Source organism: Equus przewalskii, chromosome 5 (assembly GCF_037783145.1).
Source record: "Equus przewalskii isolate Varuska chromosome 5, EquPr2, whole genome shotgun sequence".
Classification (NCBI taxonomy): Eukaryota; Metazoa; Chordata; class Mammalia; order Perissodactyla; family Equidae; genus Equus; species Equus przewalskii.
Window position 1 is genome coordinate 86,027,348 of NC_091835.1, and position 17,521 is coordinate 86,044,868.

At 49.5% G+C, this 17,521-nt stretch overlaps 1 protein-coding gene across 7 annotated transcripts in view; it reads right to left on the bottom strand.

The window, feature by feature from the left end:
- Nucleotides 1-4,296: 4,296 nt before the first annotated feature.
- Nucleotides 4,297-17,521, bottom strand: part of PTPRB (protein tyrosine phosphatase receptor type B) — a 106,038-nt gene continuing 92,813 nt past the window's right edge. For 3 of the 7 annotated variants that reach the window (XM_070622062.1, XM_070622065.1, XM_070622064.1), the window contains 3 exons: nt 16,544-16,679; nt 11,477-11,597; nt 4,297-9,606 (listed from right to left, as the gene is read on the bottom strand). In XM_070622062.1, the coding sequence (XP_070478163.1) occupies nt 9,584-9,606; nt 11,477-11,597; nt 16,544-16,679 (280 nt within the window). In that variant the 3' untranslated portion in view covers nt 4,297-9,583. The remainder of the gene's footprint in view (nt 9,607-11,476; nt 11,598-16,543; nt 16,680-17,521) is intronic. The other 4 variants (XR_011540564.1, XR_011540566.1, XR_011540563.1 and 1 more) reach the window with 2 other exon arrangements.

Here is a 17,521-nt window from a genome sequence, read left to right on the forward strand (position 1 = left end):
CGCCGGCTCCCGTCCAGGAGACGTGGGCGGGAAGGCAGCTGGTCCTGGAGATGTAATAAGGTCACCCAGCTTCCCCGTGGGTGTGGGGTCTCCTGCTCCACCCCCTCCTCGTGCACACCACCCAGCAGAGCCTGTGCGCGGCTTGACGCGGAGGCCTGGGCAGCTGCTCCGAGCGCGCTCTCCGAGGAAACCCTGGGAGGGGAGGACTGCCCGCCTCCTCGACAAGGTCCCTGTGCTGACTCTGAGCACGACCCTGCCCCAGAGCGCCCCCGCTTCCCGCTGCACCCCTGACGGTGAGTGGGGGCCGCCTCCCAGACGGAAGCGCCAGGAGCTTTCTTCTGTCTTCCTGGCTCAGGGCTGGGCTCTGTGGGGTACAGGGCAGTGGCACCTCTGAGGTCCTGGCCCCTGTCCTTCATTCTCCCTCAGGCTTCACGGCCAGGCAACACTGGCTTTGTCCTGCTGGCTCCAACGGCGCTCCGGGTCCCTCTGCCTCCCTGACTGTGCTGGAACCTGGTTCTGCTGGTTGCTGGAATCTGAGAGCTGGGTGCGCCTTTCAGGGCCCATTCCTTCCACGGTCTGCGGGCAGCCTCTGCTGCTGTCTGCCATTCTGAGCTGACATGCCGCTTCTGGGTGGACAGCCCTGTCCCTTTGCCCTCAGAACTCGGTGTCGCCCTGAGAGCTGTTTACCGGCCCATTCCCGGGCCGAGGGAGCAGGGGGCTGAGTTTGGAGTGGGTGACTGTGCCTTCACAACCATCCAGAAGGCCGGGAGGGACGTCAGCCTCAGCTAACAGGCTGATGAGCCTCTTAGAGTCAATAGGGTGAGGACGGAGGGAGGTGACTTTAGCACATGCGTGAGTCTGCAAACCCAGTTGAAAGCTCGAGGCCCGGAGTTGAATTTAATTTAAGCTGTGCAGTTAATCCACCTTTTCTCCAACCTGCCACACACGAGGGAGAGGTTGAGAACACAGGCTCCAGAGTCACTCTGTCCTTGATCCAAGTAAGGCTCTGACAATTGCTAGCTCTGTGAAGTAGGGCAAGCTACTCACTCTGTCTGTGCCTCAGTTTCTTCATCTGTCGACTGGGAACAATTGTGGTCCCTGCCTTATTTACCGCTGAGAGGGCTGCAGATAAGGCAGTTCTGAGAGCCACCTGGCACACAGTAAAAATAGCCGCTAACATTTATTCAGCGCTTGTTATGTGCTAGGGCTCAAAATATCACACATTACCATTCCTCTTGGTCACCCGGGGCTTGACAGTTCTTCTGAAAGCGTTAGAGCTGACCGACGAGCAGCGCAGGGCAGAGGCTGCCCAAACTCCACGGGCGTGGCCTGGGGGGTTCCCGGGACCCACGTGGCTGGGCCCCGCCCCGAGGTTCAGACGCCAGGGGAGCGATGGGGGCGCCTGAGGGTGTGCGTTTCTGACGAGACCCCGGCGATGCGGACGCTGCAGGCCTGGGGACCACGCCCCGAGCGGCAAGCGGGCAGAGGCGGAGGGGCCCCGAGGTCGGGGTGCAGACCCGGGGGCTCTGGCGCTGCGTGGCCTCGGGCCGCGCCCTGCGTCTCGCGGGACTTCGGTCTGCGTCTCCAGGAGAAGCCGAGCAGCCGCGGGAGGAGGAGCGAGCTGGCGGCCCCCCGAGGGTCGGCACGCGCTCACGCGGCGCAGAGTGGGCTTGGCTGCTGCTCCTCTGCTTCGGCTGAATTTGGGGCGAGGTCCCGGCGTCCGCGCCTCTGCCCCCCGCCTGTGACCTACCGCGTGCGGCAGGTGCAGCCCTTCGGTGACATACGAGCCTGAGAGCTCAATGAAGGAGCAAAGCTGTGCGACCCTCAGACTTCCTCCGCCGGCGGGAGACGGGCCGCGGCCCCCCCGGAGTGCGGACCACAGGCCGGCGTCTCCTCGCGGGTCACACCCCAGACCCGCGCCGGCCGGCCCAGGCCTCGCGCCGGGTTTGGCTGCCTCCGGGCTTCTCCCCAGGTCCTCGGCGAGCAGGACCCTCGCCTCTGTCCCCCCCCCCCCCCCCCCCCCCGTCTGGGCGCCTGTCGTCCCTGCTGTATGAGCCAGCGGCCCCTCCCGCCGTCCGTCCGGAGCGGGGGCCACGTCTACATGGGCGAAGACTGGGTCGGGGGCATCAGAAAGTCAGAAAGTTCTCTAAGAATGGAATACGGCTTAAAATTGTAATTTAGGGCCTGGCCCGGTGGCCGAGTGGTTAAGTTTGCCGTTGCACCGCTTCCCAGCCTGGGGTTCGCAGGTTCGGATCCTGGGGGCGGACCTACACACTGCTCATCAAGCCTGGCTGTGGCCATGTCCCACAGAGAGGAACTAGAATGACCTACAACTAGGATACACAACTAGGTACTGGGACTCTGGGGAGAAAAAAAGAAAAAAAGGACGGTTAGCAACAGATGTTAGCTCACGGCCAATCTTCCTCTCCACACACAAAAAAAGCATACGGAAAAAAATAAAAATTTAATTTAAATGGCTTACAAATGATAGTTTCTGATTGAGATGAGATTTAGGGATGTTCTTAGCTTGTGAACTTTTCCATTTTTCATGCTCTTTGTTTCTATCATTGTATTGTCAGCTTTTTGGGTTTGATTTTTGTTATTGTTGTTAGTTTTCGCCTTAGCTCCTCAGCAAGCGCTGAGATACAGAGCATTCTTGGCCACCAACAGCTTGCACCAGGGGAGCAGAGACAGTAAGCATATTTCATTGCTAGCTCTTTCTTAAAGACGGAAATAGATGCCAAGTTTCTTCCTGGGGTCAAGAGCTCTAAGAGCAAAGAGGAAAGTAATTTAATTTTAAGATAATTTACACAAAGCCTCTTGCATCAGAACAATAAACTCCAGGAAAAAGGTAAGCTTTTCTCAGAGGGACAGTTCCCTGCTATAACAGTAACTGCTCCCTTGGGAGACCCTGGGTGGGGCAGGCGAGCTTGGCCTTGGGGTTTGTCTCCCTTTGGTGAGGAGGTGAAGTCCTAGTCCTACTCAGGACCATCCCTGAGCGGCTCCCCTATTCCCCCATGCCTCTATTTCCCCATTAGACAAGCTGGAATTCTACCAGGTAATTTTCACTCTTCCATTATGAATGCTCCTTTTATTGGCAGCATCAACAGCTTTGCCAATTCGTGCAAAATCCAGCTGCAGAGCCTCTGGGTTTTAGGTGGTTTGACTTAATTAGCTTTAATAATGTTTTATAATAGTATTATGTTAGAAAGTCATGTTTTCTCCTTTTCTATTCAGTACTTTTCAGCTTTCAGGTTGTAATGACTTTTGCTAAAGTGTGACTCTCAATATGATCTGAGATTTAACAAACGTACAAAACATAAAATAAGAGGGAGAATCACACGGAATGTGAACAGTCCCCTGGAGCTTCGGTCTCTGCGTGGGGATGGCTGTCACGTCCACTGGCTTCTGAGCAGCTTCTGATTTGTCTCTGTTTACATGTAGACAGTCCGCCCTCCCCCCCCCCCCCCCACCGAGAGACAGGAACACAAGGTCCTGTTCCAGCCCTGCCCCACTTTGCCGTGTCGCTTCATTGTCCATCCTCAGGTGGCCCTTCCGGCTCTAACATTTTAGGACTGTGGAAGATGTATCAGCCAAACTGGTAAGTGCTTAGCTCAAGTTGTAATATTTTCCTTTTCTTTAAGAGTAAATTACACCAAACAAACAGCTACTTTGGGGAAAAAAAGCCCAGCCTCATAGGTTAAATTATTTTGTTAAACTAATTCTTCAAATCCAGAGACCGTTTTAAAAAGGATTGCTTTGATTTGATGGCTTCATAAGTAAATCTATTATTGCACAGTTTTTAGTAATAAAGTTTTCTGTAAGTTGTAGAAAAATGAAATGCTGGAGTTGTAAGGACACTGATCTTTCAACTGAAATGTGAAAAAGGCAAAAGGGCAAAATAATAATTCTGGAAACAGGCACAGCAGCCCTTTACCAAATGTCACACTGCAGCTGATGCGTGACGTGCCGCGGCAGGGCCCTCGGGACCCCGCTGGGCCGAGCCCGGAGGTGCACCAGCGAGGCTGGGGATAGATGACATCTGGCGACTGATGACTGGAGAGCTGGAAGCAGGAAGCTACTTGGGGACAGTGGGCTGGAGAGTCTATGGCATGGACACGACGCCCTGGGTGGCCAGCGCAACGCCCACAGGAATAAAGGTGAAGACAGCCGAGTGCTTCACGGTAATGGCCTAGAAGATTTCTCTCATTTAAAAGCAGCCACTTCTGACCTTTCTCCTGAGCAGAAGGTGACAGAACTTGATAAATGAGAAACAGGGGAACGGAAGACAGGACATTCCTTCCACAAACAGTTTTATTCCTGGACTGGTGAGAAGGCGTGTAAGGTGCCATATAGATTTTCTGACCACAGTTACAAATATGAAAATATATTAAGCAAATACATAATTTAAATAGGAAGACTAATGAAGTTCTTTGTTCAAATGGAGCTGGTTAGAAACACAGTGTTGTGGGGAGGTATATAGTGTGAAAAAATAGAATCATCTGCTGCCATTTTAAAGAACCAGATCTGCAGAGCAAGAATACATGATATTAAAAACATAAAAGTGCTCTAGTATAGAACATAATAAGTTTGGCTACTGGATTTATTTACATTATTCATTCAAACTTCAAGAACAGCGAGATGAACCTCCACGGACAATGGTATTATTAGACTCTGACCACCTCACATCCAAAGTATTGGATCAGAAGCATTTCCACTCAAAGAGTGTATGTTGAATGCCTGTGAGCAGTGCACTGATTTCTGCAATGGAGGAGGAGAGAAGAGACTAAAGACGTGGTCCTTGTCCTTGCAGAATTTATAAGCCTGATGGGCCCGCATGGAAGACTGGAGATCAAGGACTCCTCAGGCTGAGAACATTGGTGCGCCCGGTCGTCAGTGTGGCTGAGCTGGGAAATCTCGAAAGGCCGCTGCAGGCCCCTGAGCAGCTGTGGGTGGAGCGTGTCCAGCTCTGCCTCCAACTCCTGAAGTCGCGGCTGGATGTGCTCCTTTCCTGTTGGGACGCTTGTCTGCTCACTCAAACCACAGCATCTCTGATGTAATGGACGGCGTGCTCTTGGGATGAAGACAGTACTATTTAAAAGAACTTACTTAAGGCAGAAAACAGGCATAGCTAAGCTTTCTTGTGAATGTTCTGGAAGGGACACGTTACATTTGTCTGACATTATTCATAGTTTGAACAACTTATTTCAGTGTCTTATATAAGATCAAATACATTGGCATATAGGTTATAAAAATAATCTTTGGTAAATCTGTTAATAGATCTCTTTTATTCCCATTGCATAAATCTCTATTTTAGGAGCAGTCACCAACAACTTCCTTATTTCGTGAATGTATCTATATAGACAACCTTTTAAGAAATGAAATGCCTTATTTTTGTTGCGTACATTTATTCCTAGGAGCCTCCCTACAAGTCAGGAGTATTCTTTTAGTCAGAAATATTTCCATTGCTAGAAATGTTTTTAGAGCAGAACAGATTTCTGTCATTATTGTGGCTGCATCAAATGTTACCCTGCATTTTAACTAAAATGGCCAAACGTTTCAAAGGCGTCACCCACTAGAGGCTCTAAGGTAGTGTGTTTGGAATCCCCGACTCGGTCAATTTAGTCCAACAGCTGGTCACTTCCCAAAACTAAACGAAGCAATTCAGCTGCTTAATCAGCTAAGTCATCTGGCTGCCGTATTGGGAGTGGACCCCAAGGATGGCATGTCCTGAGAAGAACACATGACATTTCAAAGAACAGCCAGACACACAGGAGGGCTGCCGTTTTCTCTTCCCGACGACTGGTGGTTAGAGCCTCCTTTTCAAATATTTTCCCTCCTTTGTGTTATTTCACTTGCTTTCTGCGGTCATGGTTTACAGATTTTCCTTCCAGGTGAAACAGTCTTTGAACGCCTGATGTGAGCTGAAATCTCAGGTTAACAAGTCTCAGGAACTTCACAGGGCGGGTGGGCTGACCACAGCCTTTTCCGCTCTGACTCTTCAGGGTGAGGAAGGGTGGAGGGCTTGCTCTTAGCCACCGCGAGCATCGCCCATTCCTTCTGGCCACTCTGTCTTGACTCATCAGTCACTTTCATTTCCTTGGTGAAAGGAGCCAAGACGTCCTTGAACCGCCATCTTGAAGAAGCAACCAAATACCTCTCCTTCCCACCAGGTGGGGGGGGTCCGGCCCCCGGGTGGGAACTAACGCTCCAGGGCACCCCAGAGCTGGGGCTCAGGCCCTGCCTCACACTGTCTGACAGATCTGACAGGTTTGTGACATCAGGATCCCGACCTCAAAGACCCAGAAAGCTAAGTGAATGAGAATTTAGTTGGCGGCAGAGAGTTCTCTTGCAAAAGGTAAGGAGAGTGTTTAATCTAAGAGCTGGATCCTGAGACTAAGGAAGAGGAGCAGAGTGTGAAGTACGACGTGTGAGTCTATTTTTGTTTTCTGGACATCTGCTTAGTGGTTTCATGTCATTTTCACATGTCACTTTGGGCTTCCTTCCAAGAGGTAATAACAAAATTAATTAAAGACTTTCCCAAATGAAACTCTCCCCAAAATGTCTGTGTGCTGTGACCATTTTAGTATTTAAAAGGAAATCATGGTCATCTCTTCGATAATGTGGAGCCTGAAAAGACTATGAAATACCAATGGGAATAAGCAGATAAGATGACCAGAAAATAAAATCACATTTGCCTGGAAAACAAACATATTCAAAAGGGAGAAGGGGAGAGCTGTGAGAAAGAGGGACTCAGAAGTGTTAAGGGACAGTGAAGGACTGAGGTCAAATATATGCAGGCCCGGACAGGGAGACCAGCCCTGGAAAACTCTGATTCAAGAGCTCAAAGACCAGCTGTGGTCCAGAGAACAAAAGAATGATAATATGAGATTGATCTAATGGGTAGAGATTAAAGGAGTTAATTATAAAGAACTTGGATAAATAATTGTTAAGATGCAAGACAGGACTCTCCCAAGATTTGATAGCTCAGAAGCCTTGAATATAGTGTACGGCGCAGGTGCACAGACAGGATGCCCCCTCCACGGGAGATGGAGTGTTTACAAGACACAACACCTGACGGAATTAACTTAAAATGCGTCCAATTGAGCTGAATGTCAAGGAAACCTTTTTTCCCTTTCCTCCCTAAATTTAATAAACAGACCAACTAGATTATGTATTTAGTCTTTGGCGGTGGAAGATAGTGAAATATCTGTTGCTAAGGAGATTTGAAATTAGACAGGTGGAGGGTAGGAATGAATATTTCCCGGATTGGAGTAAAAGGACATATAGTTTTCACTCGTCAAGTCCGTTTCCATAACTCTGATTTCACCCCAGTATGCCAGGGTGTGTGAATGCTGTTTACTCTCACAGATTGTAGGTTTTTAATGGTTTTAATCGTCATTTTGCAATTAGTGGCTCTCTTTAGGTCAGTGGTTTGCTGCTGAAGCTGCGTCATCAGAAGGCTGCGCAGCCCTGGGCCACTCGGTTAGGTCACTGCCCGCTGAGGCCTCGTCCAAGCTTAACTGAAAATAGTAACGACAACCCTAACTTTATTATTATGAAGCATTCTCTTTGTTTTGTAGAAACATGTAGTTTCTAGGACAGGGCTTAGCAGGTTGCAGGCATTACTAAAACTCTTCTGAAGGAATGAAAAGCCAAAAATGAATTTATCTTTCCATGGATTAACGTGCTTTGCGCTGAGCCACATTACTTTAAAATTCTGTTTGGTTTTTCTCTTGCTTTTTCTTTTTAATGCAGAGAAAGTGCTTCCCAGCAGACACCACATCTCATCAGTCTCTGACCTCTCTTTCCTCCCTGGGGGCACGTCTGCCACACTTAGAGTTGTTCCTTTCCATTTCTAGCAGGGCCAGCTACTTCCCTGGGACCGAATGCCAGCCGACACTGTCATTTCACAGCCGCATTCTGCACAATGAAAATGGGAGAACCAGGACTCCTCTTAGCACTCTTCACACTCATAACGTTTTTCATTTTTATAAACTTCAAATAGTTCCAGAAATTCTTCTGGTTTGGGTGGAGACTTACACAACTATAATTAACTATTTCAGATATATTTGACGATTTTCGATTACCATGCCAGTTACACTCATATTGCTTGTGAGACTTTATGTATGCAGCAAAACTATATACTTTGAAAATAAATGTACTCTATCTGCAAATGAAGCTGTGAGATCAGCAAACTTGACCACTAATTCTTAAGTTTATTACAGAGAGGTTTGCAGTGAGAAGGAGGCAAACGTTCCTGGCTCATTTCTCAGGCAGCTGGGAGGGTTCCGTACAGACGCCTTTCAACTGTTCCCCCAGAAGACCTCGCACCGACCTGGAGGAGGGCAATGCCTGCGTCCGACTCACTGAGCCCTTCTGTAGTCAGAGGCACAGATCCTGGAGATAAGCTTGGCGGGCGCATGCCTTTCCTACCAAATGCAGCGTAAGTGAAGTGACGACTTGACATCTTGACTTTGAAGATTTACTAAAAAGGTCTTTTGGAAAATTTTACACAGAGCACCACTGAGTTTTTGTTTTCGTTGTTTGGTTTTTCAGTTAACTAGATACGATGTTTGTGGACATTTCTATAAGGATGCTGACATTTGGTCCCTTATCAGGCGTTCAATCTGCCACTACAGTCTTCTCTTAATGGGAAAACCAAGTATGACTGGCCTAATTTTGACTTTTCCAGAAATGCAGACCACTCACAAGGAGACAGCCGAGCATGTGCACACGGACCAGCACGGTGGTTACGGCGCAGGCTGCAGGTTCACGCGACATGCTCTCAGAGCAGCGAAATAACCTCGTCTCTGTGGATGGGGCTCTGCGTGTTGACAGTGCTTCCGGCCAGGGCCCAGGTGGCTGTCTTCTTGATACAAGGAGCTCTTCACTTCGGTTGGGACCATTCTCCGTCAGAACCCCAGCCCTGCAGCGTGGACTCACCCCAGGAGTTGCGTGGCCCCGAGCCCTGAGCTGTGGCTCGAGCCTCTGGCAGCAGGAGAGCCACTAATGGGTTCGGGCACAACCAGCTCCTTCAGCTTGGCTGCTGAGTCTCTTCCCCTCGACGATCCTTTCTTTGATCATTATATTTGCCCAAATAGCATTTGGATCATCTTCAGATGCCAAGACTCGTAGCACAGCAATGCAGCACAGCCGGCTGCCCTGCGTGCTCTCTCCAGCCCGGCCCTTCCTCCTGTCCAGTGAATTTCAAACAGCTGAAAACCACAGCCCCAGGGGTCTCCTCTGCAGCCACCTCCACACACACACCATCAGGTCCTGTCACACAGGCCAATCAGCTTACGCAGAACCGTCCGCGAACACTTCAGTGTGGAAAAATAGCATTACGTAAAGATTAATATTAAACATTATGAAAAATACATATTTACAGAAGGAACTGCAAAATACAACTATGTACAATAATATGTTACCTTTAAATTACATAAATTCTTTAAAATTCTCCAGATTAATAAATTATACACAGTATCAACAGGAATAGCTGGCGCCTCTGTAGGGCACGAAGCAAGTTTTTTAAAAAATCACACAGTGAGTAGCTTTTGTCCAGGAGATCTTCGACACATTCTCAATGCCTCGAGTAGCCCGCGTCTGCAAGGAAGGACACTGTGATGAGAGACTGTGCCAGGGGCGTCACAGCTGGTTCTATGAAAATTACAAGTGGAGAGGACTGAAGCTCAGCAGGGTTCAGGATGCGGCTGTCCCTGTCGGGGCTGGGTCACCCGGTCAGAACCACAGATTACTAGAATTGGAAGGGGCTAGGGGTTCTGCTCCATCCCCTCTGGTTTTACAGATGAGCCCACAGGCCCAGAGAGGCAGAGTAACTCACTCAGGACCACACAGCTGGATGAAGCTAGCTAGTTCCAGAGCCAGGACCTGCATCTTAATTTCCAGATGCCTGAAGCTGACCATACCATAGTCAGCTTCCTTCAGGAGCACACAGACTACTCTAAAAAGAGCTCTCAGACATTTCAAAATAAGACATAGGAACCTCCAAGAGGCCCCAGAACCCCTCCATCTGAGAGCTTCTTAAAGAATCTGACATGCAAAACTTTCATTTACTATACAGACAAATTAGGGGATAATTACTTATGATACAAAAGGATTATCTGATTTACAGAGGACTCCTTTAAATAGCAGCCCTCTCGTGTATTTGTGGTTTACAGATTATTAACTGTTTAGCTTACTGGCTAGGTGGGTGGGTGTAGAGGGTGCAGAGAACTAAATAAAATTGAAGATCATTTAGAAATGGACACAAAATAGCTCTGAAATAATGTGTGTCAAAAAAAAGATCTGATCTATAGATGGATATCGGTCCACGTGGCAAGGACCTGAGACTCATGCCAACAGCTGCATGAAAGCGCCATCTTGAGAGAATCCTCCAGCCCCAGTCGAGCCTTCAGAAGGTGCAGCCCTGGCTGGTGTCTCGGCTGCAACCTCAGGAGAGACCCCGGGCCAGAGCCAGAGCTGAGCCCTCCCCAATTCCTCATCTACAGAAACTGCGAGATAATAAATGTTGAGCTAAGCTGCTAAGTTTTGGGTAATTTGTTAGGCAGAGTCAATAACAAATACAATGAAACTTCAAATTTGCAATTAGCCTGTGTGATAAATGAGGTCTTAGTGATGGTCCAGAATGAGAAAAGGCAGGTGGACCCGTCACTGGTCATGCAATTATTGTCTGATCAAAGCAGTGCCTTATAATGTTTATACATTTTTTCCTACTGAACTTTTCATTAAAAAATGCTACATGCCCATTCTAGAAAATTTACAAAATACATAAGAGGGAAGAAAAATTATCATTTTACTGCTCAGAGAAATTCTTTTTACTATTGTGGAATGCTTCCTTCCTGTCTCCCCCCTCCCCCCATGTGTTGTTTGTGTTCATTTTACATTCTGCTTTTCTTAGCTTATTTATCAGGATAGTCATGTTGTTAGAATCTCCTCAAAAATATCATTGTTAACGACTGCATCATATTCTACTCAGTGGATGTACCGTGGCATACTTGGTCCTCACTGTTGGTCATGTAGGTTTTTCCACTCAAACTGTTAACAATGAGAAGCTGTTCCAGTCCTTGGGGTGGCGGTGGAAATACTGGCTGACAAGATAAGAACCTATTAAGGACCTCAAGACCTATGGCCAAGTTCTTCCAAGGGGATTTTACAGTTAGAACTCTGGGTTGCGATTTCAAAGCCTCCTCCCAAGATGGGCTCAGGAAAGAAATGCTAAGCAGAGCCCTTAAGAGAAGCCATCCGAGGCCAGGCTGGAAGAGCTGCCACGTGAGCTCAGTGCTCGGGGGGAGCCCCAGTCTGCCTCTCCCCTGTGGCCCTCCAGAGGGCCGTCCCCTCAAGCCTTTGAGTAGAAGAGAGGGTGGTGCCTGTTGGAAGGGCTCTAGGTTTCTAATGGTTTCCAGATGGAGCGTATGTTGAAGAGTGGACGCCCGGTCAGTGGGTCAGCTCCTACCTCTGTGGTACTCCGGGTTCACATTTTCGTAGATTGGAAACAAGGGGTTCTCCTGCTCGCTCCGCAGCCTCCTGGCTCTGAGGACGTCTCTCACACACTGGTGCAGGTAGACGTACTGACACTGAAAGAGCAGAGAGCGCGTCAGAGGAGGGCACGTCCCAGCGTCAGAAAGAGGGGCTCTCACCAAGCATGAGCAGTGATGGCGTGCTGTGTGGTCAGCAAATTCCTAGATCATCACTTCACGGACACCTCTAGGACACAGAAGACGAGTGCTTTCTGTCAGTGCTGAGAAGAGAATGATGGTAACCGGCAGAAGGGGGGCTTGTTCATTCTTCTCTACGCGCATGCATCTCTACAGAGAGTATGTTCTGTGCGTGCCTACACCTCTGTCTGGTGCAAAGTAGGTCCTCCACAAAGATTCATTAAATAGATGAATGAATGTCAGACACTGTGCTACGCGTCTTACATAAATTATGTCATTTGATTATTTTGACAACCTTGTGAAGTAGATACAATCATCTATATAAACAGAGACTCAGAGAAGTTCAGTAACTTCTCCAACGTCACAAAGCTAAGAAACGGGACCCAGGACTTGATTCTGGGTGTGTGACCTCAAACTTCAAGTTCTTCTCACTACACCAGTTTTCTTAGATGAATCCTGAGTTCACTGTGCTATTGAATGAGAAAGTCATGTCCCTGACACTGCTGTTTTGTTCGCTTTCTTCTGGGAGTACAGGAAGAAAAAGGAGGTGTGTACAAAAGACCCCACGGGACCATCAGTTCTTTGAGAGCAAAGCCAGTGTCTTATCTGTCTTGGTCCTCTCTGCATCTGAGTCTGGCTCATGGAAGAACCTCAGAGGTGCTGGCTGACCACAGAGACCTAGAGAGGGTGACCCCGTGAGGACAGACCCACCTGTCAGCTACCTGGGAACTAACTGCTTTCGAAATAGAAACAAAACAGAAGAGTCAGTGTTTAGTGACCACAAGCCACCACCAAACCTCGGCTGACAACAGACGCTCAGCCACAGGAGCCACACGTGTGCGTCGGACCCTTCCTGACTGCCAGCCGAGGTGTCTAAGGAGGGAGTGCACGTCCTCGTGACCATGGTGCCAGCCTCAGGCTCCCTAATGACACAGCAACCGCCCAGAGCCCAGGGGACAGGCTGGGAGGACAGCACACTCCACGCAAGGGATCCCGGGTTCTCCGTCTGCCTCCAGCCACCCGTGTGGACTCACGAGGGTCCTCAATCTCAGCTTCCCATCTAGGAAACAAGGAGCCAAGGCTCTTCCACAGCCAACGTCCTCTGACCGTCAAAGGTGTGATACTCTGTATTGCCGTCAATTAGACGGATATCAGAAATGTCGCTGGACCCTGCGTCTAAGGTGGGCGATGTAGTGAGCTTTAGCATATTTTAAAGGTTTGAGATGCAAAGAGAGACTGTAAGATCCTCCTCACAACGAGCTTTAAGAGGGGACAGGTATTTATTTTATGGGTGGCACTCGGCGCCTGGTTGGAAGCCAGCTTGGTCCCCGACTCATGGGACTCCCAGTGCGGGTCTGGTGTCATCGTTAGATGAGGACATTTCAAAGAAACGGATCCACAGTAAGTGAGGCCTGCATTAATATTAACAACCGCTCTCTGCATTCTGTTCTCCGACCCGGGTCACTCATATGGGTGATGCCTCGATCTTGAAAGTTTGAGGAGGGTGCTATCCTGAAAATGGTTGCTATATGGGCGGTCACTTTTACCGCCTTGAAAGCAATCCGCCGGATTATGGGCTGACGCTTCCCTGTGTCCTCTCATCCAGAGCATAAGTCACGTTGTCAGTTCTCCTGGGATGCCAGATGACTGTGGGACCTTAGAGTTCAGCTGTGAACGAGCTCCGTGCTAGGCCTTGTGGATAAATCCTTCAACAATGATCCACACGGGCTCTGAAACCAGTTAATATTCATTAATTTGCCTTGTCTTAATATAAATTCTTCTTTTCCCAACAGAATGTCCCTTTGAAAATGATTACTACTAAAACCTTCATATTGATCTTAGGCTTCCCACTTAATTCTCAACGAAATGTAGACAAAGTCTAATACATGAGCTTCAGATCATAAAAGATCATGTTTTGCTCTGTCCAGATAACTGGCGAAGCCTCAGTTCCATTCATTCACCAATCGTCATAATATTCGATGATATTTATAGGATTATACGGATGGCCTGTCACGGTCCCTGAGCGCACTGCACATGTGTGAACAAATACCCACAAGGTGACAGACACAGGACAGAACTGTGGACAAAGCTCCAGTTAAGAAGCCATCAGTGGAGATTTTACGTGGCAAGGGCAGTGGGGGGAGAGAAGAGCAGAGCAGAGACGGGCAGACGGACAGGACTTGGTGACTGCCGGGTGTGGGAGCTGTGGGAGCAGAAGTCAGGTCCCTGTCGGGCAGACAGTGGAGAGAAGACGGACGGCAGCATGTCCCCTGAACCGGAAGGAGCCGCACTGTGGTTGTTTGTTTAGAGACAGGTAACGAGTTTGGTTTTGAGTTTTCTGAGTCTGAGATGCCCGCGGGCTTCCAGGCAGGACCGTCTGGGAGGCAGGGACTTGGGGAAGGGTAACTCTGAGCATGCCCGTGGTACCCGAGCCCAGGGGAGTGGAGGACATCCCAAAGAGGAAGACGGAGGGAAAGAAGAGCAGTGCTTGAGGACGGACCTTGGGGAACTGGAACATCGAAAAGGCTGAGGAACAGGAGCCCCAGAGACGCTGGGGGCAGGGGAGGAGAGAACGGGAAAAAGGAGGAGTTATGTCCAAGGCGAAGGAGGGGAGCTTGGGCACGTGGAGCTACTGTGCCCGGGGAGGCCGCCAGCGAGTCACAGCAGAGTGGGCCTGCTCTTCGCCGTGTGTCTCCAGCACTCTGGGCGGTGTGGTCACCGGGCCGGGAAGCCTCTGACGGTCACTAGGGAGTCTGAACACACACACACGCACCTCAAGACCACTTCAAATGTGATAACCTCCTCTTCCTGAAATTACAAGTTAAGTGCCGTTTGAGTTTGTGGAAGTGACAATGAACTAATAAGGAAACAAGGATGCTGATTGTAGCACATAATTATGGGCTATTTGTTCACTCACTTAGCAAGAAGATAATGTGGGGACAGAGGCAAGATGAGTCCCCACCATCTGGGAACTCGTTCTCTCGAGAAAAAAGCCGAAGGACGGTGTCCTGGGATCATGTGATGTAAAAACCCCTCAACCCTTAAGGAAACAACAGAGCTGTGCGGTGTGATCAGGGGCTGCCCAGGCCGTGGAGGGAGGGCGGGGGTGCCACAGTGGTGGTCGCCGTGGACATCATCAGCACTGAGAGGCCCATGGGGAGTGCTCAGCACCACCGCCAGCCACTGCAGGCTGACTGGGCACCTGAACTCGATGGAGCCTCGGGATCAACGGCTGCTGACAAAATCCAGAGACACCGAGGGACCACCACCACCAAGAACAAGCAACAAACCATGGGGACCGAGGGACCATCACCACCAAGAACAAGCCTCAAACCACGGGGGCTGAGGGACCATCACCACCAAGAACAAGCAACAAACCATGGGGACCGAGGGACCATCACCACCAAGAACAATCATCAAACCATGGGGACCGAGGGACCATCACCACCAAGAACAATCATCAAACCACGGGGGCTGAGGGACCATCACCACCAAGAACAAGCATCAAACCACGGGGACTGAGGGACCATGACCACCAAAAACAAGCATCAGCCACGGGGACTGAGGGACCATCACCACCAAGAACAAGCCTCAAACCACAGGGACCAAGGGAGCATCATCACCAAGAACAAGCATCAGCCACGTCCGAATGTGGGGAATTGATGGACCAAATGCACTGGTTTCTTCAACATGTGAATGTCATGAGAATAAAACTGATTCAGATTGAAAGAGACTTCAGTCAAATGCACCTCGTGGACTTGGGGTCTAATGCAAACCATGTATAACAAGTAATTTTTGAGATAATTAGAGATATTCAAACACTGACTGGATATTACATGATATTAAGGAATTATGGTTGAAAGTGTTTGGTGTGACAATGGCATTATTGTGGTCATGATTTTAAAAAGAGGCCTTATCTGTAAAATATATATTATCTATACCCACAATATTTAAGGATGAAATGGTACTTGCTTTAAAATATTCCAGTGAGGTTGTGGGGCAGGGGCACAGTACACGTGGGATGTAGATGGAAAAGGAAACGGAACATCGACTGTCGTGGAAGCTGGAGTTTGGGTAGGTGCAAGTTCATAATATGTACGGCAGGAGGGGAGAGAGGAGCAGGGCAACGTTTCACTTTTTGACCACGGGAACCCTTTTCATAGAGGGTTTTGCAGTTACTTGGGCAATGCCTGGGCAAGCGGACTTGTGTCTCGTGAGGCGGTTTCACAGCGGGTGACACGCTTGGTCTGCGGGGCACAGACCCGACCCGGGGGTTGTGGTCCTGGGGGTTGAGATTCTCCAGAGCAGAGTCCGAGCCCCAGCTCGGCCCCTCCTCAGCTCTGCAAAGCCCTTTCGCCTCGGCTCCTCAGTTTTCTATCTTGGAAATAGAAAATGATGGCTCTCGTATCTGGCTATGGTGAAAATTTAATCAGATGCCACGTTCAAAACGCCCTGCAAATGTCAGAGGACTGTACGAACGGGAGCACTTGTCCTTCACAACCAACACTCGCGCCTTCACTGTCTCCAGAGACGGCCGTGCGGCTGGGCGGGCTCTGCTTCCCCTGGTGCTCACCCACCAGCCCGTCTGAAAACCATCACCCAGGTGGACTGGCCTGGCCCTTCCCCATGTGTATGCGTTGATTAAAGTCTGTCTTTCTTCCTACCCACCTGAGGAAGATGGCCACCAGCTCAGTAAAGATGAGTACGTCATTGTCCTTAAGGTCCCTGAGATTTGTTTTAAAGTAAGGCGTCCTAGAAAGCATGTGTATTCAATTCTCCTTCTCTCCCTAATGAGTTCTGGTTGTTTCTCCCCGTCAGGTTGAAGGCTGGCGGATGGTCTGCCTCCTTCAGCCTGTGACTCTCACCTCAGTCTGGACCATGTGCACCCTGTGAAGCCTCAGGTCGTGCACCGCTCCATAGATGTCCACCGAGTCCTTGGAGTCTAATTGCTGGAGGATTCGGTCCAACGCGATAAAGGTTCCAGTCCTGCCCACGCCAGCGCTGGAAGAGAGGCGGAAGGAAGATCAGCCTTTTCGTTCAATTGGCCTTTCAAGACTCGAGCACGACCTTTCTTTTCCAAGTTATGGGAGAATACAGGAATACTTCTTTCCCACCTCGTGCTCTCTCAAGGCAATAGGACCTGGAGACCCAGCTGCCCTCTTTCCTGCCCCTCCCCTGGGGTCGGGGTCAGGGGTCAGGGGTCAGGACCACCCTGCACTGGGTGTGCATCATTTCCATGGATGTTTTTCCACTGTTTCTACACAGGTGCAAATCCATAAAAAAACAGGTTCATTTTATGTGTTTTAAAAATTTACTAAAATAGCGACAGGTTTCATGTATCCTTCTGCCAAATTTTCTGCTCCACACTGTGTTTCGAGATCTGCCCATGTTGTTACATTAGATCTAATTTCCTTAACTGCTCTACAGAGCTCACAAACCACCACTGACCCACGCCCCATGGCAGACAGTGGGACCATTCTTAGTTTTTCTCTATTAAAATTGTGTTACAGGGAACATCACTGTGCGCGTGTGTAGGGAGTTCTCCAGGGTCAATATTTAGGGGCAGAACGGCTGGATCGTAGGTGTGAACAACCTCAGTTCACGAGGGCGTCCTACACTGCTCCCCAAAGTCATTGTACAACTGGGGATTTCTGACGCACACATTAACAAGAAAAAGAAGAACCATCTCCAGTGGTCCTGGGCAAAAATTCCTGCCGTTCTCCAGAAAGCGGGAAGCTCCCGGGGCCTCCCCTTCCTGTCAGAAGCACTGGTCCCCAGGGCACACAGAAGCAGGGCTCCCAGAGCGCAGGGCGGACTGGGGGGGAGCGCCAGCATCTGACGTT